Source organism: Globicephala melas, chromosome 9 (genome assembly GCF_963455315.2).
Source record: "Globicephala melas chromosome 9, mGloMel1.2, whole genome shotgun sequence".
Lineage (NCBI taxonomy): Eukaryota > Metazoa > Chordata > Mammalia > Artiodactyla > Delphinidae > Globicephala > Globicephala melas.
Window position 1 is genome coordinate 37,929,866 of NC_083322.1, and position 26,908 is coordinate 37,956,773.

General features: G+C 35.4%; 1 protein-coding gene across 1 annotated transcript in view; it reads left to right on the forward strand.

Annotated features, from left to right (window-relative positions):
* IMMP2L (inner mitochondrial membrane peptidase subunit 2) overlaps positions 1-26,908 on the forward strand; it is a 909,720-nt gene that overhangs the window by 706,914 nt on the left and 175,898 nt on the right. Inside the window, exon 6 of the mRNA XM_030857578.2 lies at positions 4,520-4,622. Within this exon, the coding sequence (XP_030713438.1) occupies positions 4,520-4,622 (103 nt within the window). The remainder of the gene's footprint in view (positions 1-4,519; positions 4,623-26,908) is intronic.

A 26,908-nucleotide genomic window follows, 5' to 3' on the forward strand; every position in this document is an offset into this window, starting at 1 on the left:
TGGTAGATTACTTTTTTCTAGTCAGTCTATTAATGATGATAAAAGAGATCTAGTTCCAACTCTTGATCTTACTGAATCCTGAGCTCTATACTCGTGATCCCTTCTGGACAGTGAAAACCCAGGGGGTCTGGGATCCAGGGAGTGTCCAGTAAACACCTTCAGGGCAGCCACTACTTTGGACAATGAAAAAAATTCAATAGAATGGTTTGAAAAATAAATAAATAAAAACACCTTAATCAATTATGAATTATTAATACTAATTACCTACATTAAGAACGTGTGTGTGTGTATTTGGGAAATACTTTAAATATGAATTTGTTTCCTTCTTGTGACATCAAGGATTACATAGACAATTTTGTATTCAACTGATGACACTCAAAACATTGAGACCTAAAAAAGAAAAAATAAACCATTGTTTTCAAGGTCAAATCAAATTGGAAAAAACCATTCTTCATTCCATTTATAAGACCTAGGTAACTTGGTAAAGCTAGTACTAAAAATGCCTTTTTGTAGACAGGTAGTTAGAATACCATACAGAACTCATTTTTGACAGTCAAAACCAAAATTATTTGCAAGCTATAGATACATACAACCTTGTAGGCTGACACCTCACTTAACTGTTAAATCGCCTAAAAGATTACCTTGTCTTTCTTTTATGTGAATTCAGGAGCACAAAGCTATTTAAAATTCCTTCTCTAGAGAGATTCTATTAGAAGTATTATATTTCTTTGGCAGTCCTAAAAGGAACCAGCTCAATATTTTAACGTCATATTTTTTAAAGCTACTTTGGATTATTTTTTTTAAGTTAGATTGAAGCCTGAGAAATTAAATATGTGTATATGGCATGAATTTTAGCAGGGTTCTACAGCTCAAAGAGTTATTTCACACCCTGTCTAGTGTCTAGGTGAACCATTCTCTATTAGCATAGCAACATTCAAATATGTAAGTGATTAGTAAGTGAAAACAAATAGATTGTGCTTTCACCTGCTACTCTCTGCATGCTTGCATATGTACAAACAGGTAGATTGTGTTTTCACATGTAAGTTTTAGAATATCCCAGAAGGGCATAAGAATGAAAGAAAAATAAGATTCACTGTACCATTAATCTATAGCCCCAGTGCAAATGTGAGGGAAAGAAATTATTGAAGCATAACTCAGGTAATTTTAAAAGACTGATGCTAATAGACAGTAGAGGCTGAACACATTCTGAATTATAAAATGAAAGAAAACAGTGGACAAAGGAAGATAATAGCAATAATAATTATGGCTTACTGAGTTCTTACTGTACATAAGAACTAGATTGAGTGCTTTACTTAAAAAGTCTCAACTGTAAGAGAATCCATTTATCAAGTGTTTAATACATGCCACTTTTATCCATAGAACCACTTTTTGACTTAGGTACTATTATTTGCCCCATTCTGCAAATGAAACCAACGCTTGAGTTTATCAACTTGTCCAAGATTACATAAACTTGGAAGTGTTAAGTCAGACATCAAAGCCAAGATAGGCTGATTGCAGAGACCATGCTCTATAACAACCTCTCCATTATATTCTCATCTAACTACTAACCTGCATCTCAATCCAGTTAGGGCGTGTCTAATCCATCCCATTTCAAAGGTAGACAAATGGAGATAGAAACTAAGTAATTTGCACAAGATTACTTGTAACTGCATAAAGATTAAAACTGGTTTAGTCTGTTTCCAGAATCTATGCACTTTCTTCTGTATTATTCAACCTTTGTGAAAGTGTTTTTCATTCTTCAGTTATACATTCATTTGGTCATTCATTTAACAAATGTTTATTGAGCACTTTGTATGGTGCATTCTTTTGCGCTCTGGGAATACTCTCGTGAACATGAAACACAAAGTTCCAAAATTTACGTTCTAGTGGGTGAAAGATAGGCAATAAACCAATAAACTAGGAAGTAGATATCGTGTTAGTGGGTGCAATGAAGAAAAATAAAGCATTGCAACGGGCTAGAAAATGTTGGGAAGTTGGATGTATTTAAAAATTTTAAATAAGATAGTCAATGCAAGGAAATGTGCAATTGTCACTGGTAATTTTATGATACTGTTATTTTCTATCACAAGTATCTTGACTCCTTGGTTTATATGACATTGAAACTGAATCTGAGTTTTATATCAGATTCATTTTCCAGAAGAATATGCTTGACTTAGAACCTACCATTTAATTGCAGAAATGATCGGTTTTATTTCATATTTCTGCTTGAATGGTTATTTGAGGAGACAAAATAGGTAATTGTTTCCTTTCTAAGTACTTAGCCAAACTAGCCAGCTTAATAAAGTAAACAAATACTTGGACTTATTAGGAGAATGTGCCTTGCCAACAATTAAGTAAAAGGGTCTTCTCCCCATCATTAATACTTGATGTGGGATATTAGTTCTTAGAAGGAATCTCATGATAAAATAACTAGTGATGTCAACAACTAATTGATTTTAATTGAGGAACATTTATATGACAGTATGATGTATTCAACTTGTTTCTGCATTTCTTTTTTTTTTTTTTCTTTTTGCGGTACGCGGGCCTCTCACCGTTGTGGCCTCTCCCGTTGCGGAGCACAGGCTCCGGACGTGCAGGCTCAGCGGCCATAGCTCATGGGCCCAGCCGGGGCATGTGGGATCTTCCCGGACTGGGGCACGAACCCGTGTCCCCTGCATCGGCAGGTGGACTCTCAACCACTGCGCCACCAGGGAAGCCCTCTGCTTTTCTTTAAAAAGCTGCAACTCTTCTTCCCAGTAGTAATTAAAAATAAACAGCAGTCATTTACTTACTGTGGGCTTCTAATGGTCACAACACCTTGCATGAATGATTTAGTGATCTAAAGCAAAGCAATTCAACACTGAAATTATCTTGAAAATTAAAAACCATTCTAGACAGTGAATAGTTTCAATTTCTATAGCACCGACTTATGTACAGTTTTCCTTTTTTATGTATTCTTCTGCATATATACAACTTACTAACAGAAATGGTCTGATTGGGACTCCACCTCAAAGAACAGTGTATAAAGCTCAGTCTCTGGGGTTAAGTCTATAGACTTGGGGGTGACATTTATTCATTCAAATATTATTTATTGAGAAGCTTCTTTAAGCTAGACATTGTCTGGAATGCTTTGGGGAATGAAAGAAGAAAAAAATAGTCTCTTCCCTGAAAAGAATTTATTATTATAGACTTGGGATAATATTTAATCTAATTCCATCCCATTTATTTAATTAGTTATATTATAATTTATGTAACCAATCTCTTGTTGATTATTTAGAAAGATTTTTGTTGTTGTTGTTGTTACAAAAGGCCTGTGTTGAACATCTCTGGTAATAAATATTTGTCCATATTTCTGATTATTTCTTTGGAATGGATTTCTATCAGTAAAATAACTAGGTCAAAAGGCACATACATTTTAGTTTATTAATAAATTTGACAAAAATGGGCCCCCAATGGCAAAATAGGAAAAAAGTTGTATCATTTTACATTGCCACCAACACAGTATGAGAGAGCCTTTCCTTACTTGGTTTCCTTGTCAGCCTTAAGAAGACAGAATGTTCCACTAAATGTATATCGCCGATCATTGCTCTCTAAATATTGTCTTCAAAATTGTTGAAAAGTTTCTCATTTTCAAGAATGATTTATGGGATTTCCCTGGTGGCGCAGTGGTTAAGAATATGCCTGCCAATGCAGGGATATGGGTTCGATCCCTGGTCCAGGAAGATCCCACATGCCATGGAACCACTAAACCTGTGCGCCACAACTACTGAGCCTGCGCTTTAGAGCCCACGAGCCACGACTACTGAGCCCTGCGCACCTAGAGCCCATGTTCTGCAACAAGAGAAGCCACCACAATGAGAAGCCAACGTAGCACAACAAAGAGTAGCCCCCGCTCACTGCAGCTAGAGAACACCCTCACACAGCAACGAAGACCCAACGCAGCCAAAAATTTTTAAAAAAAGAATTATTTATGAAATTGAATGGTGCTAACCAAAAATTTTCAGTTGGCTTTGATAGCTTATATTTGACAAGAGATCATCTAGGGGTTTTTTTTTCTTATATATTCTGAATTTTAAAGTATTAAGAGGTTATGAAAATTCTCTCAGTTGGTTTGAGAAGTTTATTTGACTAAAAAAATGAAGATTGCAGCTGGCCAAGTTGACCATTGAGGTAAAAGCAGATGTCAGAAATAAAATAGATCTGCATTTTGTTGGGGCTTATTGAGTTTTATAAAAACATAGGATATTATGAATTAAGTTAAGTAGCAAACCATTATCTGGTACTAGTGCATCTTGTTTAAGCACAAAATTCCTACCTACAGAAACATGAAAAAAAATACTGTGGATAGGTTTACAGGGTCTTAACCACATCTTATTTAAAAGAAAATTCAAGAGTAGCCTTACATGTAACCTATAATAATCCGTTGCATCTTTACAGTAGTATTTTTACCTTTCCTGAATTTGTATGCTTAACTGTTTGATCTCTGTCTTTTCTCAATGGTTATGCTGTTTATTTCTAGAACTATGGGACACAAAAACCGCTATGTCAAAGTCCCCCGTGGTCACATCTGGGTTGAAGGTGATCATCATGGACACAGTTTTGACAGTAATTCATTTGGACCGGTAAGTCTTCTTATTACTGCTATGATTGGATTTCAAATGTAGGAACAAAAGTATGCCACACAGGTTGCTCAGGTAGCCCAGCCAAGAGTAGTCGTGAATTTTATAGTGGAACAGTTTATATTTGAAAATTTCCTTTTAAATATCATATAGATAATGTAAGCTGTCAATGGGTGTGTGTATGTGTGTGTGTGTGTGTGTGTGTGTAAATCTAGAAAAGAACTTCGACAACTCAATAAAGTGCCAAAAGATGCTTTCAGCTGACTACCTGATCCCAGTGGCAACGGTTGTTTTTTCCTCACATAAATGCTTTGTACTTTATGTTTTTAGTTAGTGTTTAACAGAAATAATGTGTAAAAGACCTATAGACATCAATTTTCTAAGTAATTAGTTAAAAACTCATGTATAATAGAAATCAGATTGGTAACTAACATTTTTCAGCTTTTAATTTATAACAAATGCCCACATTCCTTATACCATGTTTACATTCCATAAAATATGTGACTAAATTCATATATTATAATTTTTTTCATTTTTGAATACGTACAAAAATTCTCTATTTATGAACCCCTGCAACAAATCATTATATAAAGTGAAGAATATTTTAGTTAATGGAAACTGCACCTGATTTCTGGTCACCTATGTCTCTTTAAAAACTTGGATCTTCAACCCATTAGATTTTCCTACATCTAGATGTAGCCATACTTGTATGTATGTAGAAGTTAACATTGAGCACCTTTAGATAGGTTTGCAAAAAAAGTTATCCACATCCTTTTGTCTAAAACTAAATGTTGGTGGTCTCTATGAAACAATTTCCTTCACCTATCATGAGGGACCACTATTATTGTCACAGGAGAAGCAGTCACTTGACTCACTTTTGGCTAAAAGTATAGCAAGAGACTTGAGGTTGGATAAGTGTTGTGCGTAAGTGGAAGGGAACTTTAGGTGATGACCCCTACTTCTTTTTTCTAGCTGCAGTGATGATAAGAAAAACATCTAAGGTCTTTCTTGCTTTTGAGTAGTACTTATTATAAAAATACAATTTAATCGTTGTAGGGTATATCAAAGATGGAATGAACAGATTGGAAATGTTGTAGATCACTTAGAGAGTATAATAGAAGTGACTGTCATGAAGAAGCTTAGTAGCAACTTGAAAGTGAAAATAAATCACCTAAAAGCAGTTTTATTTCTCTCTAATCAATAAGATTAAATCTATTAAATGTAGCATATTGTCCAAGTCCACATTAAAATGTTAACTTTAGTTTGGGTTTTAATTGGTAGGGTAGTGACTCTGAAATGAAGTGTTAAAAATGTTGTTGTTTTGTTATTAGTTGTGGGGTGTGGGGTAAATAATTACTAATAATAAAGTACTAAAGTTTGAGATTGGTTTGCTTTTTCTGTATTAGTAAATAAAGCTAGTGCAATCTTATCTATATAATTGTATAATTGTCAGTCACTCGTATTCCAGATGCTTTCTTATTTGGGAGAGAAAAATGATAAGGTTGATAGCCAGAATATTGGGAATTGCACATAACCTTCAGTATCATATCTATTGTGTAGTTCTTTCTGGGCTGTCTTTCCTGCTGTGTACTTAATAATAGTATTGTGAACCACTGAAGTGTAAGTAGACACATGAAAGTTGAAAATATATCACGTATGGAAATATCCTCTGTCACTTATATCTTAAAAAAATAAAAAGTGAGAACCATGTGGGAAGGCCAGTTTCATTGTGTTTATTACAGTAAGAAACTATGATATGCAAAACACTGACAAATACATTCTGTGCAGGACTTTAATGCCATTGGTTTACATCACGTTTTTAAAAGAAATCTACTCATTAATTTTAACTTGAACCAGTAATATGAGTCAGAGACACAAAACCATTTTGAAATTTAGTGGTTGTTTTCTTTTTTTTTAAAATGGATATAAATATATAGATGCAGAATGGCTTTTGGTTCATAAGTTGGACTAAATATAAATTTCCATTCACTTAATTCATATTGTTTTTACTTGTCAAAATTAGATGAAGAACCTGTACTAGGATGAAGGAAAACATTTGTCACATCATATACTAACCTACTGTATTTGATGAGTTTTAGTACATATATTTTTACCCTTACAGTGAGCTCTCATGTTTTATGTTCCAATAACATTTATGACTAGGAAAAATAATTAATAATGATGCTCCCAAATAAGTTTTAAAAGGACAGAGGGGAAAAAATTGAATTAAAGACCTACAATTTTTATTTAAAGCTAAGTTGTGATGTTTGAGTATAGAGATTTCTTATTTTTTATTAATTAATGGTTATCTGAATAATTAAATTATTTTAATATTTTTATAATTCCCAGAAATAAAAACTCAAGTTTTACAATTCTAAAAAAACCAGAATAATCTTGAATCTTACACTGCATATACACTTGAAAGTTGTTACATTTTTCCAATAATTCTCAGTTGGATTCTTTGGCTTATCCATCAATATATTTGGAGATTGTCTGTGGAAGGTCAGTTCAGTTTCAGGCTTTCTGGATTGTTGATTCACTTCTCCCCTTGGAAGCAGGGAATGCACTTTTCCAGAAAGTAAACATCCTATCTAAAAATCAGCCCTTCATATCTCTCCCAAATAACTTCAGAATTGTATCCAAATCTGTTTAATATGCTTTAACTCTTTGAATTATAATTATACTGTATCATAGCATCTCCTCAGTTTATTTTAAATTGTTGCCTATGGGTAATCACAATGGAGCTTTTTCCATATTTGAATAGATTTTTACTTGTAATCTAGTGAAAAATGAGAAAAGAATGTCTTACTTTTTTTTTCCTAGTTTGTTTTAATATTTCCTATGTATTTCTTAATATTTGAATTTGCTTTTCTGATTTGGTTTATTGCCACTATATGTAGGCTGGAGAGGGAATTAAATAGTTTTATGAGTGAAAGATGAATAATGGATTATGAATTTAAAGATACCAATGTTAAGTTATAGTAATAGAATGCATCACAACAGAATGAGATCCAACATCTGTGCTTTTAACTTGTAGAGGATGACATTATGGAAATAAACTAGTAGACTCCTTTATGAACGTGGATAGAGTAAAACAGGAAATTAGATAACCTTAGTTTTGGACCTCATCAGTCACATAACTGTATGGGTCTACATTTCCTCATGTATAAAAGGATGAATTTCCTCTCCTCTGAATTCATCTTAAATGATTATTTAGTAAAATGAGCATATATTATATATATATATATACACACACACACACACATATATAAATATATAATTTATTTAAGGTACTCCTATTTTACATTGCTGAGGATGTTTACTAAAAATTTAATAATATATTTAAATATATATATATATAAAATCTTTTGATTACGTATATAGAAAAGTTTGGTTTTTTTTTGCGGTACGCGGGCCTCTCACTGTTGTGGCCTCTCCCCTTGCGGAGCACAGGCTCCGGACACGCAGGCCCATCAGCCATGGCTCATGGGCCTAGCCACTCCGCGGCATGTGGGATCTTCCCTGACCGGGCCACGAACCCGTGTCCCCTGCATTGACAGGCAGACTCTCACCGCTGCGCCACCAAGGAAGCACTAGAAAAGTTTTAATGAACATCCTCAGCAACCTAAAATAGGACTACAATTAAAGTATGTTTCCTCCAGAGGATGAACTATTATGCAGTTGTTAAAAATCTATATTTGTGAAGAATTTTAATAACATCATGTTCATGATATTGTTTTAGGTGAATACATGAAAATAAAGAAGAGAATACACAGTATTATGTTAATTGTGCCAGTTGTTATGATTATGGTCAATTCTTTTTTATACCTTTGTACTTGGCTATATTCTTAAAGGTCTGCAACAAATTTTTATTACCTTATAATCAGAAGAAAACAAATTGGTCAAAAAAATAAGATTAAAGGTGAGTAAAGTAAATGACTTCTAAGTTTATGAATTTGTCTCCATGGAAGATCTCTGTGCCAAACCTTGAATATATCATCATTGCACAATGATAGAAAATGTCCTATCGCATCATAATATGGATTCACTAACGTATGACTTTAGCTCAGATTTCTAGTTTGAGAAATATATTTTGTTAGTATCCTTTAAGATTGTTGTCTAGAAGTGTTTTTCAGTGCATATTACTACTTGATGTCACTGGATTGTGTATTAAAGATATCTGATGATCGCTTAGAAAATTCAGAAGGAACTTCTGTTAGTAATTCCTTTGCTCTATGAAAGACATTAGTCTTTCCCTTTACCATCCCTACTTCCACGTAGATGACATTAATACATTTCTATTGTGGCCATGTTCTTTGCCAGCACCCAAAAGTAACTGATTACAATGAATATTGATGAATTTTCTGCTTGCTATAAAAGGAAATCACATAAAAGTCAAATTTTATATTTCTATGTATGTGAACATAGCAGTGAATTTTCTTTCTTTTTTTAATGAATTTTATTTTTTTATACAGCAGGTTCTTATTAGTTATCTATTTTATACACATCAGTGTATACATGTCAATCCCAATCTCCCAATTCATCCCACCACCGCCCCACACTGTCACCCCCTTGGTGTCCATATGTTTGTTCTCTATATCAGTGTCTCTATTGCTGCCTTACAAACAGGTTCATCTGTACGATTTTTCTAGATTCCACATATATGCGTTAATATATGATATTTGTTTTTCTCTTTCTGACTTACTTCACTCTGTATGACAGTCTCTAGGCTCATATACCTCTCTACAAATGACCCAATTTCATTCCTCTTTATGGCTGAGTAATATTCCATTGTATATATGTACCACATCTTCTGTATCCATTCATCTTTCAGTGGGCATTTAGGTTGTTTCCATGACCTGGCTATTGTAAATAGTGCTGCAAAGAACATTAGGGTGCATGTGTCTTTTTGAATTATGGTTTTCTCTGGGCATATGCCCAGTAGTAGAATTGCTGGGTCATATGGTAATTCTATTTTTAGGTTTTTAAGGAACCTCCATACTGTTCTCCATAGTGGCTGTATCAATTTACATTCCCACCAACAGTGCAAGAGGGTTCCCTTTTCTCCACACCCTCTCCAGCATTTGTTGTTTGTAGATTTTCTGATGATGCCCATACTAACTGCTGTGAGGTGATACCTCATTGTAGTTTTGATTTGCATTTCTCTAGTAATTAGGGATGTTGAGCAGCTTTTCATATGCCTCTTGGCCATCTGTCTGTGTTCTTTGGAGAGATATTTATTTAGGTCTTCTGCCCATTTTTGGATTGGGTTGTTTGTTTTTTTAATATTGTGCTGCATGAGCTGTTTATATATTTTGGAGATTAACCCTTTGTCCATTGATTTGTTTACAAATATTTTCTCCCATTCTGAGGGTTGTCTTTTCATCTTGTTTATAGTTTCTTTTGCTGTGCAAAAGCTTTTACGTTTCATTAGATCCCATTTGTTTCTTTTTGGTTTTTATTTCCATCTAGAAATGGGTCAAAAAAGATCTTGCTGTGATTTATGTCAAAGAGTGTTCTTCCTATCTTTTCCTCTAAGAGTTTTATAGTGTCTGCTCTTACATTTAGGTGTTTAATCCATTTTGAGTTTATTTTTGTGTATGGTATTAGGGAGTGTTTTAATTTCATTCTTTTACATGTAGCTGTCCAGTTTTCCCAGCACCACTTATTGAAGAGACTGTCTTTTCTCCATTGTATATCCTTGCCTCCTTTGTCATAGATTAGTTGACCATAGGTGCATGGGTTTATCTCTGGGCTTTCTATCCTGTTCCATTGATACATATTTCTGGTTTTGTGCCAGTACCATATTGCCTTGATTACTGTAGCTTTGTAGTATAGTCTGAAGTCAGGGAGTCTCATTCCTCCAGCTCCGTTTTTTTCCCTCAAGACTGCTTTGGCTATTCGGGGTCTTTTGTATCTCCATTCAAAATTTAAGACTTTTGTTCTAGTTCTGTAAAAACTGCCAGTGGTAATTTGATAGGGATTGCATTGAATCTATAGATTGCTTTGGGTAGTATAGTCATTTTCACAATATTGATTCTTCCAATCCAAGAACAGGGTATATCTCTCCATCTGTTTGTGTCATCTTTGAGTTCTTTCATCAGTGTCTTATAGTTTTCTGTATACAGGTCTTTGACTTCCTTAGGTAGGTTTATTCCTCGGTATTTTATTCTTTTTGTTGTAATAGTGAATGGGATTGTTTCCTTAATTTCTATTTCTGATCTTTTGTTGTTAGAATATAGGAATGCAAGAGATTTCTGTGCATTAATTTTGTATCCTGCAACTTTACCAGATTCATTGATTAGGTCTAGTAATTTTATGGTGGCATCTTTAGGATTATCCATGTATAGTATCATGTCATCTGCAAACAGTGACAGTTCTACTTCTTTTCCAATTTGTATTCATTTTATTTCTTTTTCTTCTCTGATTGCCATGGCTACGACTTCTAAAACTGTGTTGAATAATAGTGGCGAGAGTGTACATCCTTGTCTAGCTTCCTGACCTTAGAGGAAATACTTTCAGTTTTTGACCATTGAGAATGATGTTTGCTGTGGGTTTGTTGTATGTGGCCTTTATTATGTTGAGGTAGGTTCCCTCTATGCCTACTTTCTGGAGAGTTTTTATCATAAATGGGTGTTGAATTTTGTCAGCAGCTTCTTCTGCATCTATTGAGATGATCATATGGTTTTTTCCTTCAATTTGTTAATATGGTGTATCACATTGATTGATTTGTGTCTATTGAAGAATCCTTGCATCCATGGGATAAATCCCACTTGATCATGGTGTATAATCCTTTTAATGTGCTGTTGGATTCTGTTTGCTAGTATTTTGTTGTGGATTTTTGCATCTATATTCATCACTGCTATTGATCTACAATTTTCTCTTTTTATATTATTTTTGTCTGGTTTTGGTATCAGGGTGATGCTGGCCTTGTAGAATGAGTTTGGGAGTGTTCCTTTGTCTGCAGTTTTTTGGAAGAGCTTGAGAAGGATGGGTGTTAGCTCTTCTCTAAATGATAGAATTCACCTGTGAAGCCATCTGGTCCTGGACTTCTGTTTGTTGAAAGATTTTAGCACGGTTTCAATTTCTTTACTGGTGATTGGTCTGTTCATATTTTGTATCTTCCTGATTCAGTCTTCCAAGTTTATACCTTTTTAAGAATTTGTCCATTTCTTCCAGGTTGTTCATTTTATTGGCATAGGGTTGCTTGTAGTAGTCTCTTAGGATGCTTTGTATTTCTGCAGTGTCCATTGTAACTCTCCTTTTTCATTTCTAACTTTATTGATTTGAGTCCTCTCCCTCTTCTTCTTGATGAGTCTGGCTAAAGGTTTAGCAATTTTATTTATTTTCTCAAAGAACCAGCTTTTAGTTGTTTTGATCTTTGCTATTGTTTTCTTTGTTTCTATTTCATTTATTTCTGCTCTGATCTTTATGATTTCCTTCCTTCTACTAACTTTGGGTTTTGTTTGTTATTCTTTCTCTAGTTCCTTTAGGTATAAAGTTAGTTTGTTTATTTGAGATTTTTCTTGTTTCTTGAGGTAGGATTGTATTGCTATAAACTTCTGTCTTAGAACTGCTTTGGCTGCATCCTATAGGTTTTGGATCATCGCGTTTTTGTTGTCATTTGTCTCTAGGTAATTTTTGATATCCTCTTTGATTTCTTCAGTGATCCCCTGGTTATTTAGTAACACGTTGTTTATCCTCCATGTGTTTGTGTTTTTTACATTTCTTTCCCCTGTAATATATTTCTAATCTCATAGTGTTGTGGTTGGATAAGATGCCTGATATGATTTCAGTTTTCTTAAATTTACCAGAGCTTGATTTGTGACCCAAGATATGATCTATCCTAGAAAATGTTCCATGTGCACTTGAGAAGAAAGTGTAATCTGCTGTTTTGGGATGCAATATCCTATAAATATCAATTAAATCTATGTGGTCTGTTGTGTCATTTAAAGCTTGTATTTCCTGACTAATTTTCTCTCTGGATGATTGCCCATTGGTGTAAGTGAGGTGTTAGAGTCCCCCACTGTTATTGTGTTACCACTGATTTCCTCTTTTATAGCTGTTAGAATTTGCCTTATGTATTGATGTGCTCCTATGTTCGGTGCATATATATTTATAATTGTTATATCTTCTCCTTGGATTGATCCCTTGATCATTATGTAGTGCCCTTCCTTGTGTCTTATAACATTCTTTATTTTAAAGTCCATTTTATCTGATATGAGTATTGCTACTCCAGCTTTCTTTTGATTTACATTTGCATGGAATATCTTTTTCCTACCCCTCACTTTCAGTCTGTAGGTGTCCCTAGGTCTGAAGTGGGTCTCTTGTAGACAGCATATATATGGGTCTTGTTTTTGTATCCGTTCAGCAACCCTGTGTCTTTTGGTTGGAGCATTTAACCCATTTACATTTAAGGTAATTATTGATATGTATATTCCTATTACAATTTTCTTCATTGTTATGGGTTTGTTTTTGTAGGTCCTTTTCTTCTCTTGTGTTTCCCACTTAGAGAAGTTCCTTTAGCATTTGTTGTAGAGCTGGTTTGGTGGTGCTGAATTCTCTTAGCTTTTGCTTGTCTGTAAAGCTTTTGATTTCTCTGTCGAATCTGAATGGGATCCTTGCCGCGTAGAGTAATCTTGGTTCTAGCTTCTTCCCTTTCCTCACTTTAAATATGTCCTGCCACTCCCTTCTGGCTTGTAGAGTTTCTTCTGAGGAATCAGCTGTTAACCTTATGAGAGTTCCTTTGTATGTTATTTGTCATTTTTCCCTTGTTGCTTTCCATAATTTTTGTCTTTAATTTTTTTCAGTTTGATTACTATGTGTCTTGGCAACTTTCTCCTTAGCTTTATCCTGCCTGGGACTCTTTGTGCTTCCTGGCCTTGGGTGGCTATTTCCTTTCCCATGTTAGGGAAGTTTTCAACTATAGTCTCTTCAGATATTTTCTCGGGTCCTTTCTCTCTCTCTTCTCCTTTTGAGACCCCTATAATGTGAATGTTGTTTTGTTTAATGTTGTCCCAGAGGTCTCTTAGACTGTCTTCATTTCTTTTCATTCTTTTTTCTTTATTGTTCTGTGGCAGTGAATTCCACCATTCTGTCTTCCAGGTCACTTATCCATTCTTCTGCCTCAGTTATTCTGCTGTTGATTTCTTCTAGTGTATTTATCATTTCAGTTATTGTTTGTTCATCTCTGTTTGTTTGTTCTTTAATTCTTCTTTGTCTCTGTTAAATATTTCTTGAATCTTCTTGATCTTTGCCTCCATTGTTTTTCTTAGGTCCTGGATCATCTTCATTATCATTATTCTGAATTCTTTTTCTGGAAGGTTGCCTTTCTCCACTTCATTTCGTTGTTTTTCTGGGGTTTTATCATGTTCCTTCATCTGGTACATAGTCCTCTGCCTTTTCATTTTGTCTGTCTTTCTGTGAATGTGTTTTTTGTTCCACAGGCTGCAGAATTGTAGTTCTTCTTGCTTCTGCTGTCTGCCCTTTGGTGGATGAGGCTATCTAAGAGGCTTGTGCAAGCTTCCTGATGGGAGGGACTGGTGGTGGGTAGAGCTGGATGTTGCTCTGGTGGGTAAAGGTCAGTAAAACTTTAATCCTTTTGTCTGCTGATGGGTGGGACTGAGTTCCCTCTGTGTTGTTTTGGCATGAGGTGACCCACCACTGGAGGCTACAGCTCTTTTTTGGTGCTGATGGTGGATTCTGGGAAGGCTCATACCAAGGAGTCCTTCCCACAACTTTTGCTCAGTGTCCTTGTCCCTGTGGTGAGCCACAGGCACACCCCACGTCTGCAGGAGACCCTCCAACACTAGCAGTTAGGTCTGGTTCAGTCTCCTATGAGGTCACTGCTCCTTCCCCTGGGTCCTGATGCACACACTACTTTGTGTGTGCCCTCCAAGATTGGAGTCTCTGTTTCCCCCAGTCCTGTCAAAGGCCTGCAATCAAATTCCACTAGCCTTCAAAGTCTGATTTTCTGGGAATTCCTCCTCCCATTGCCAGACCCCCAGGTTGGTAAGTCTGACTTGGGGCTCAGAACCTTCACTCCACTGGGTGGAGTTCTGTGGTATATTTGTTCTCTAGTTTGTGCGTCAGTCACCCAGCAGTTATAGGATTTGATTTTATTGTGATTTTGCCCCTCCTACCATCCCATTGTGGCTTCTCCTTTGTCTTTTGATGTGTGGTCTGTTTTTTGGTGAGTTCCAGTGTCTTCCTGTTGATGATTGTTCAGCAGTTAGTTGTGATTCTGGTGTTCTTGCAAGAGGAAGTGAGCTCATGTCCTTCTACTCCACCATCTTCTATAGCTATGAATTTTCAAATAGTGATTCTTAAATATTTCAGATTAGCAGACTCTTCATAAATTAAAAGTGCAGGCAGCAGTTCTTTAATCCATTTATTATAAATATTTATTTAATTACTTATATTGGAAATGATCTCATAGATGTCCATTCCTTTTGGTGAAAACACAGATGGACCTTTTCCATGGCTTCCATTTATCTTGTACATTTCCTATCTTTGAATTTTTTTCTATTCTTTTAATTTAGTTTTAAGTCACAAACCACTGAAATATGTTCACTGCTTGCTGTATAATGATTTGATGTATGTCATAATAGAAATTCTAGGTTTTTAGTATCTAAAATAAATAATTTATTTTAACTTTACTGAGCAAAGTATATTAAGGAAAAAAAATCTTTTGGCTTCAACATTTCAGGGTGAAGATAACCTTTCCACACTGTATAAAAGTATTTTGATTTTTAGGTTTGTGGTCTTAGTATCACCTTGTTAACAATTTGTGTGTAGGAACCATGAAGCAGGACTGAACAATTTGGTGCAGAAACTATGCATGATATACTGCCTCTATCTGAGAGTGGAAACTGGGAGTTGTACTAAATATGAATTCTTTTTAGTTCCAAATCATTTGGAAAAGAGCTAACCTAATCTCTTACTTCATAGATGCCTAATTAAATAAAATACTAGACCCCTAGAATGTTTTCTTGAAGGAAATATGCCTAATAGATGATAGTTTTCAAATAAATGAGTATTAGAAATATTGTTTGTTAATTAAATGAGCTAATGATCTGAAAATGATAATCTATAAGAAAGCATTGAAATTAAGATTAAAATTCCATAGAATTCCTTTTGAACTTAGTGAGGTTCAAAACATTTTTTACTTTTTAAAAAAGTACTGAAAAAGTCAAGGAGAGCAGAAGTAAGCTTTATGAGTTCATATCATGCAGGCCTTTCATTTATGTCTTCAGGACACATTTTGAGCATCTACCAATTATCCAAATTGATTTTGGCCAGGATTCCAATGGGCGGAGTGGATCAGGAGAGATGAGGATTGTGTTAACTACAAAGATGGTGCTAGATTAGGTAATGTGTGGGAAGTGAACTTTCAAAGAGGTTTATTAGTCATGCCTGTTTTGAATTTTCTCCCTATGTTATACATTTTTGGTAAAAAAGAAATACACTATGAGATTAACTAGGGTAGCAAAACAAGATTCTTGGAGACAGAAGGAGTCTGAACGGAAGAGAACGGGAAGCGAAATTATGACATTTTTGAGACCAACTGACAAAGGGTTGAGTTGGAATGGAATTTGGGGAGATGTTTAAAAGCTTCAGAGAGTATAAAGACAGAGATTCAAGTTGTGGATAATAAGGAGTGCACTAAGCCTGTGAGTATTCCCAGTCCTTTGGCCACTGTCATCAAGAGATGCCCTGATGCCTAGGAAGATCATAAGATGGTCAATAGATACAACAGTGACTGAGGTATATAAGGCCTACCTGCAAGGAGGCAGACAAATAATAGGGCAGAACCAACACAGCAGTCTTAAGTAGAGGTGTAAGTCAGAGCCTCTTAGAGGAATAGACATTTGTGTACTGAAATCTCATAAGAAAAACCTATGAAATCTTCTGGGAGGATTTGGTAGAACAGTGTTCTGAAATTGTGAAAATAATAAATATTTGGTGCAATCTTGTATTGCATAAAACACTCTGGATTCTGCATGTTTTGTGAATGAAGTGGTTTATGCCTGGAGTGGTTAATATGTTTCAGCTGCATTGAAAACACTCTGTTTATACAGTGCAGAATAATTTTGTGGACATATGAGAATGAATTGACATTTCATTTTATGTATTGTTGAACTGTAGTATTTTCCTTGTGTAAATTCTCTTCAGCAGCTAGAATAACTTTTACTTAAAATTAGCCATTTTCAAATAAAGAAAAAGGTCATTAGACTATGTTGACAGGATCCAAGGAAAGTGTTCTGTTCACACTTTCTCTAAAACATGTTACTTGGACTTTAATTGATTGTATTTTCTTGTTTCCTTGTGGTACATGCTTTTGTTCATTAAAAATTTTGTTAGGAACTAAAGCAAGCTCTATTTATAGAAAAATATTTGTGACAGAAGTCCCTTGGTTCCTAAAATCATAAAACCTTACCTTGGGGTTTTCCTTCAATTGTTTTTCACAATTCCTTTAAACAGCGCCAGAACCTAGCAACCCCACATGTTTTACTCAGGTATAATTCTTATTTGGTTGGTGTAGAAAAAGGCATGCATTTCATAAAAAGGCCAAAGGCAATGGAAAGAAATGCCATAATAATTAAAATATCTGTATATCCAAAGATAGTTAAGTCTCAGAAAAGAGCCCAACCTCTGGAGCAATATTCAAAGCAAAGAAAAGGAAAAAAAGAAAAGGAAACAAGAAACCACAAAAGTACCTAAGGTTTAGCATCGCTATTGGTTGGCTCTAATTACAATACAGTTAGAACATCAAAAACTATATAAGATTTTTTAAAAAGAGCATGGAAACATAATATCAACTAGAGAACAGAGAGACAAACTAAGCTTCCATTTCTACCAAATCAAATTTTGTTTCTGTCTTAATTATTCTGCTAGTGTAGAAATCATTTTCCACATGATTTCATTTTCAGATAGGAGAGATGTCAGCAGAATTGTCATTAGACTTCATTGCTATGGCAGATACTGTTCCTTTGGGCCATTTAGTTTAGAACTAAGCATGTCCATTACACCAGAAATGTTATATTTACTGACAGTGGGTCAGGAAACAAGATTTAGTGAAATATATTCAGTATTATTAATTTAGCAATTTTATAAGTTCTCAAATTTTTTTAAGTGGGATTGAAATCCTTATTGTATTATTTACAAGACATAATCAGTGTCTACATCACATGTCTACATAGAAAAATAAAATGGAAGATATAAGAAGCCCAAAAGAGAAGGAAAATCTTCCACTGCCTAGCCTAGACAATACAAGGAGAAAAAATGAGCTATTGAATATACAGTGATTCAAGGTATGAGATTGAATTTCCTCATTTAAATAGATATTTACTTATGAAATATTTACTGAGTAATTGGGCTCTACTCCTCATAATATGCAAGCACAAAACTATGGAAATGACTTCGTATTTCGACTGAGCTTCTGGGAGATGACTTTCTTTAGAAATTTTTAATTTTCCTAAAGCTTTTTTGGGTAATCCAAAAAATGACTTTGCTTTGTGTCAGCATCTTATTGGTTTTGTTTTGTTTTGTTTTCCTGAAAAAGAAAACTTGCAAGAGAATTAAAAGATCAGTTTGATTGTCAGTGACTTGGATGACTTTTTTCTGTGTAATGGAGCCTGTAATGAATCACAGTAACCACAGTTTTAGATATTATCCATTGGAAGACCCATGTGGGTTTGTGTTATGTTAAAATTTTTCTAACTTGGTGAATCAAGCAAGTGAAAATGCAGTTCTTTATTTCAGTGGTCAGAATTAGAACCATGTGGTGTGTTCTGTTGATAGGGCATCACAGGCCCCATGGCTTTTTCACTGAAAAACATTGATTCCTGTAACATGATTCCTAGGTATTTCTGCTCCAACTCATCCTCCTATCACTAAGAATTTTTCTGAAAAGAATTCCGATCACATCATTCCACTTCTTAAAACAATATCATCAGCCTACAACACTTATCATACTTAATGAAGAAATGTTAGAAGCTTTCCCTTTTAAATCAGACAAAACAAGAAGGTTCTCTTACCACTTCTGTTCAACATTGTGCCAAAGGTCATTGCCCGTGCACATTAAGGCAAGAAAGAAATAAGAGATGTGGCAATAGGAAAGGAAAATTCCAGAGTTTCTTTTTTTCTTTTGTCAAGTATGTTATTGTCTAATTAGAAAATCTAAGAAGCAGACTTCCCTAGTGGAGCAGTGGTTAAGAATCCGCCTGCCAATGCATGGGAAACAGGTTGGATCCTTGGTCCGGGAAGATCCCACATGCTGTGCAGCAACTAAGCCAGTGTGTCAGAACTACTGAGCCTGCTCTCTATAACCCATGAGGCACAACTACTAAGCCTGCCTGCCACAACTACTGAAGCCTGTGCATCTAAAGCCTGTGATCCACAACAAGAGAATCCACTGCAATGAGAAGCCCGCACACTGCAACGAAGAGTAGCACCCGCTTGCCGCAACTACAGAAAGCCCGCGTGCAGCAACCAAAACACAAAGCAGCCAAAAATAAATAAATTAATTAATAATAAAAAAAGAAAATGTAAGAAGCATCTGCAGAATTACTAAGACAGTTCTGCAAGTTTATTAGTATAAGAGCAATCACATACAGTGATCAAACAGGCCTAGACCTCATCAACAAACAGAAAACACACTTTTAAAGAACTTGATATTTAAAATAGCAATAAAAAACTCAGGATAGGGCTGGTAGTGGCTTCCAGTTCCAACTCGAGGCCTTGCCTGCTGGCGTGTGGAACAGCGAGTTGCTCTGGGTTGATTAAGTTTGTAAAGTGTCCTCTTCATTTCTGGAAAAAAATAAAAAGACCCTCAAGATAAGATAATACCTCTTATGTTATAGAAGATGAATTTGAAGGAAAATATTGGAAATTACTTATTGAAGTTGAAGCTGCAGAGCAGTGACTGAAGCCATGTGGCTGACAGGGTCATGGTGCTCCAGCTGGTTGTCAGCCCTGAGCCTCTGAGGTGAGAGAGCAGAGTTCAGGACATTAGGCCACCAACTCCCAAAGATCTCCATCGCAATACTAAGACCCACCTCCACTCAGTGACCAGCAAGCTCCAGTGATGGGCAACCTATGTCAAACAACTAGCAACACAGGAACACAACCCCATCCATTAGCAGAGAGACTGCCTAAACTCATAATGTCACAGACACCCCAAAACACAGCACTGGATGTGGTCCTTCCTACCAGAAAGACAAGATCCAGCCTCATCCACCAGAACACAGGCAGCAGTCCCCTCCACTAGGAAGCCTACACAGCCCATTGAACCAACCTCACCCACGGGGGGCAGACACCAAAAACAACGGGAACTGCAGAACTGCAGCCTGTGAACAGGACACCCCAAACACAGTAAATTAAGCAAAATGAGAAGACAGAGAAATATGCAGCAGATGAAGGAGCAAGGTAAAAACCCACCAGACCAAAGAAATGAAAAGGAAATAGGCAGTCTACCTGAAAAAGAATTCAGAGTAATGATAGTAAAGATGATCCAAAATCTTGGAAATAGAATGGAGAAAATAGAAGAAACGTTTAACAAGGACCTATAAGAAGTAAAGTTCAAACAAACAATGATGAACAACACAATAAATGAAATTTAAAATTCTCTAGAGGGAAACGATAGCAGAATAATTGAGGCAGAAGAACAGATAAGTGACCTGGAAGATAAAATAGTGGAAATAACTACTGCAGAGCAGAATAAAGAAAAAAGAATGAAGAGAATTGAGAAAAGTCTCAGAGATGTCTGGGACAACATTAAATGCACCAAAATTCGAACTATAGGGGTCCCAGAAGAAGAAGAGAAAAAGAAAGGAATTGAGAAAATATTTGAAGAGATTATAGTTGAAAAGTTCCCTAATATGGGAAAGGAAGTAGTTAATCAAGTCCAGGGAGTGCAGAGAGTCCCACACAGGATAATTCCAAGGAGAAACACACCACGACACGTACTAATCAAACTATCAAAAATTAAATACAAAGAAAAAATATTAAAAGCAACAAGGGAAAAACAACAAATAACATACAAGGGAATCCCCAAAAGGTTAATAGCTGATCTTTCAGAAGAAACTCTGCAAGCCAGAAGGGAGTGGCAGGACATATATAAAGTGATGAAAGGGAAAAACCTACAACTAAGATTACTCTACCCAGCAAGGATCTCATTCAGATTTGATGGAGAAATTAAAACTTTTACAGACAAGCAAAAGCTAAGAGAATTCAGCACCACCAAACCAGCTCTACAACAAATGCTAAAGGAACTTCTCTAAGTGGGAAACACAAGAGAAGAAAAGGACCTACAAAAACAAACCCATAACAATGAAGAAAATTGTAATAGGAATATACATATCAATAATTACCTTAAATGTAAATGGGTTAAATGCTCCAACCAAAAGACACAGGGTTGCTGAACGGATACAAAAACAAGACCCATATATATGCTGTCTACAAGAGACCCACTTCAGACCTAGGGACACATACAGACTGAAACTGAGGGGATGGAAAAAGATACTATATACAAATGGAAATCAAAAGAAAGCTGGAGTAGCAATTCTCATATAAGACAAAATAGACTTTAAAATAAAGACTATTACAAGGGACAAAGAAGGACACTACATAATGATCAAGGGATCAATACAAGAAGAAGATATAACAATTGTAAATATTTATGCACCAACATAGGAGCACCTCAATACATAAGGCAAATGCTAACAGCCATAAAAGGGGAAATCGACAGTAACACAATCATAGTAGGGGACTTTAACACTCCACTTTCACCAGTGGACAGATCATCAAGAATGAAAATAAATAAGGAAACACAAGCTTTGAATGACACATTAAACAAGATGGACTTAATTGATATTTATATGACATTCCATCCAAAAACAACAGAATACACTTTCTTCTCAAGTGCTCATGGAACATTCTCCAGGATAGACCATATCTTGGGTCACAAATCAAGCCTTGGTAAATTTAAGAAAATTGAAATGCTATCAAGTATCTTTTCCGACCACAATGTTATGAGGCTAGATATCAATTACAGGAAAAAAAATTGTAAAAAATACAAACACGGGCTTCCCTGGTGGCGCAGTGGTTGAGAGTCTGCCTGCCGATGCAGGGGACACGGGTTCGTGCCTCGGTCCGGGAAGATCCCACATGCCACGGAGCGGCTGGGCCCGTAAGCCATGGCCTCTGGGCCCGCGCGTCCGGAACCTGTGCTCTGCAACGGGAGAGGCCACAACAGTGAGAGGCTCGCGTACCACAAAAAAAAAAAAAAAAAAAAAAATACAAACGCATGGGGGCTAAACAATAAACTACTAAATAACCAAGAGATCATGGAAGAAATCAAAGTGGAAATGAAAAAATACCTAGAAAAATATGACAATGAAAACACGACGACCCAAAACATGATGATCCAAAACCTGTAGCAAAAGCATTTCTAAGACGGAAGTTGATAGGAATACAGTCCTACCTCAAGAAACAAGAAAAGTCTCAAATAAACAACCTAACTGTACACCTAAAGCAATTAGAGAAAGAATTAAAAAGAACCCCAAACTTAGAAGAAGGAAATAAAACATAAATATCAGATCAGAAATAAATGAAAAAGAAATGAAGGAAATGATAGAAAATACCAATAAAAGTGAAAGCTGGTTCTTTGAGAACATAAACAAAATTGATAAACCATTAGCCAGAGTCATCAAGCAAAAAAGGGAGAAGACTCAAATCAACAGAATTAGAAATGAAAAAGAAGTAACAACTGACAAGCAGAAATCAAAGGATCATGAGAGATTACTACAAGCAACTATATGCCAATAAAATGGAAAACCTGGAAGAAATGGACAAATTCTTAGAAAAGCACAACCTTCCAAGACTGAACCAGGAAGAAATAGAAAATATGAACAGATCACTCACAAGCACTGAAACTGAAACTGTGATTAAAAATCTTCCAACAAGCAAAAGCTCAGGACCGGATGGCTTCACAGGTGAATTCTATCAAACATTTAGAGAAGAGCTAACACCTATCCTTCTCAAACTCTTCCAAAATATAGCAGAGGGAGGAACACTCCCAAACTCATTCTGTGAGGCCACCATAACCCTGATACCAATACCAAAGATGTCACAAAAAAAGAAATCTACAGGCCAATATCACTGATGAACATAGATGCAAAAATCCTCAACAAAATACTAGCAAACAGAATCCAGCAGCATAATGAAAGGATCATACACCATGATAAAGTGGGATTTATCCCAGGAATGCAAGGATTCTTCAATATATGCAAATCAATGTGATAAACCACACACAATAAAAAATTGAAGGAGAAAAACCATATGATCATCTCAATAGAGGCAGAAAAAGCTTTCAACAATATTCAACACCTATTTATGATAAAACCCTCCAGAAAGTAGGCATAGAGGGAACTTACCTCAACATAATAAAGGCCATATATGACAAACCCACAGACAACATTGTTCTCAATGGTGAAAAAGTGAAACCATTTCCACTAAGATCAGGAACAAGACAAGGTTGCCCACTCTCACTGCTGTTATTCAACATAGTTTTGGAAGTTTTAGCCATAACAGTCAAAGAAGAAAAAGGAATAAAACGAATCCAAATCAGAAAAGAAGAAGTAAAACTGTCACTGTTTGCAGATGACATGATACTATACATAGAGAATCCTAAAGATGCTACCAGAAAACTACTAGGACTAATCAATGAATTTGGTAAAGTAGCAGGATACACAATTAATGCACAGAAATCTCTTGCATTCCTATACACTAATGATGAAAAATCTGAAAGAGAAATTAAGGAAACACTCCCATTTACCATTGCAACAAAAAGAATAAAATACCTAGGAATAAACCTACCTAAGGAGACAAAAGACCTGTATGCAGAAAACTATAAGACACTGATGAAAGAAATTAAAGGTAATACAAACAGACGGTGAGATATACCATGTTCTTGGATTGGAAGAATCAACATTGTGAAAATGACTGTACTACCGAAAGCAATCTACACATTCAGTGCAATCCCTATCAAACTACTGATGGCATTTTTCACAGAGCTAGAACAAAAAACTTCACAATTTATATGGAAACACAAAAGATCCTGAATAGCCAAAGCAATCTTGGAAAGAAAAACGGAGCTGGAGGAATCAGGCTCTCTGACTTCAGACTATACTGCAAAGCTACAGTAATCAAGACAGTATGGTACTGGCACAGAAACAGAAATATAGATCAATGGAACAGGATGGAAAGCCCAGAGATAAACCCACACACATACAGTCCCCTTATCTTTGATAAAGGATGGAAGAATATACAGTGGAGAAAAGACAGCCCCTTTAATAAGTGGTGCTGGGAAAACTGGACAGCTACATGTAAAAGAATAAAATTAGAACACTTCCTAATACCATACATAAAAATAAACACAAAATAGATTAAAAACCTTAAAATAAGGCCAGACACTATAAAACTCTTAGAGGAAAACATAGGCAGAACACTCTATGACATTAATCACAGCAAGATCCTTTTTGACCCACCTCCTAGAGAAATGGAAATAAAAACAAAAATAAACAAATGGGACCTAATGAAACTTACAAGGTATTGCACAGCAAAGGAAATCATAAACAAGACGAAAAGACAACCCTCAGAATGGTAGAAAATATTTGCAAACAAAGCAACTGACAAAGAGTTAATCTCCATAATATACAAGCAGCTCATGCAGCTCAATATGATAAAAACAAACAACCCAATCCAAAAATGGGCAAAAGACCTAAACAGACATTTCTTCAAAGAAGATATACAGATGGCCAACAAACACATGAAAGGATGCTGAACATCACTAATCATTAGAGAAATGCATATCAAAATTACAATGAGGTATAACTTCACACCAGTCATAATGGCCATCATGAAGAAATCTACAAACAATAAATGCTGGCGAGGGTGTGGAGCAAAGGGAACCCTCTTGCCCTGTTGGTGGGAATGTAAATTGATACAGCCACTAAGGAGAACAGTATGGAGGTTCCTTAAAAAACTAAAAATAGAGCTACCATATGACCCAGCAATACCACTATGGGCATATACCCTAATAAAACCATAATTCAAAAAGGGTCATTTCCTACAATATTCATTGCAGCTCTGTTTATAATAGCCAGGACATGGAAACAACCTAAGTGTCCATCGACAGATGAATGGATAAAAAAGATGTGGCACATATATACAATGGAATATTACTCAGCCATAAAAAGAAATGAAATTGAGTTATTTGTAGTGAGATGGAGGGACCTAGAGACTGTCATACAGAGTGAAGTAAGTCAGAAAGAGAAAAACAAATATCGTATGCTAACTCATATATATGGGATCTAAAAAAAAGAAAAAAAAATGGTTCTGAAGAACCTCGAGGCCAGACAGGAATAAAGACACAGATGTAGAGAATGGACTTGAGGACACGAGGAGGGGGAAGGGTAAACTGGGACGAAGTGAGAGAGTGACATGGACATATATACAGTACCAAATATAAAATAGATAGCTAGTGGGAAGCAGCCGTATAGCACAGTGAGATCAGCTCCGTGCTTTGTATCCACCTAGAGGGGTGGGTGGGATAAGGAGGGTGAGAGATAGATGAAAGAGGGAGGGGATATGGGGATATATGTATACGTATGGTGAATAACTTTGTTATACAGCAGAAACTAACACACCATTGTAAAGCAATTATACTCCAATAAACATATATATATATATATATATATATATATATATATATATGGAAAAAAAACCCTCAGGATAGTGCTTACCTTTGGAAGGGATGGGAGTGAATGTTGGAGAGGGGTGTACAGTGACACCAGATTACTGATACTGTCTCAAATCTTAAGCAGGCTGGTGAGTATATAGCTGTTCATTATATTATTCTGTATACCATTTATGTCTGAAATGTAATAGAATATTTTTAATAACTACAGAAAAATATTAAAAGTTGGCCTCAGTGACTACACATTACTCACAGCAGGTCTCTTTCTAAGGGGCTTAGGGCATGGAGGTCCACATACCACATATCCAAATATTTTATAGCTGTAAATCAAGTTTATAAACTGTTAAATGTGTTCCTTTCTCTTCACTTGATAAATATACCTACACGTGGCTAAAAGCAGCAAACATATCAAAGATGACTGAATTTAATTTTTGTGAGTCTGTATATTCTGCTGGAAGGCTTGGGATGTTTGGAAGTGTAATATAAAAACACATGTAATTCATTTATTATTATATGTTTATTCATAAAATTTTTCTGACCTCCATTTTAGCAAAATCACTATCTTGCTATAATAAAGATTTTCACATAATTTGCATTTTACTTTTAATAATTATATAAAGGATTAAAATATTTAATTGAATTAGAGTATAGAAAATTTGAATATATATTTATTGAAATGTAAATGAAAAGTAAATGAAAAAAATTGAAAAGTAAATTTTTTCAAATTTTTGTAAATTTTTTTGTAAAATATCTAAAGTACATTTTAAAATCAAAAGGCAAAATAAAATAACTACTAATGAACATAAAAATTATATAAAAATTATTTGAATAGAACTGAATTTTTAAGTATTTAAAGAATTAAATCTTATCACATATTTTTATAAAAGTAAATCTTTTTACAGTTTGAGGATTCAGTTTCCATATAGTTTTTCACAGAAAGCGTCTGTAGAAGGCTTTATGCATATCATATCCTGAACTACATACATGCAAATTTAAGAGGCACTAAAAAGCCATTTAAATTTTTTGCTCAGGAGGGTAATGACTACGAAGAGCCATGTCAGCAAGACTGATCTGGGAACATTATGAATGAAAGATTAGATTGCAAATAGACTACAGGTAGAGAATGCAATTACTCAATGGTATTATTGGTTCAAGTGGGAGATGATTAGTCCTTAGACTAAGGTGGCAATAATAAAAAATATGAAGAAGTGTGTTGATTTGAGAGTCCTTAGGAACCAAGAATTGATTGGATGCATGTTAGATTCCACTGACTGGAATTAACTCACCATATCTGTTAGAAAAGTTCCCCAGCTGAAATACTGAGCTGCCTTCACGCTCACCTGTGGTGGATCAAACCTTAAAATTAAGCATGATAAGCTTAAATCACAGTGATATTATTGTCATCACCTTTATGTGGAAGACCAAAAGAAGTGACAACATGATGTCTCCAAGCTTCTTTAGTTTGCAAAGTACTTGTAGAGACATTGCAGCGGGCAGCCTGGTTATCTGGTGAGAATTGTGCTGCGTC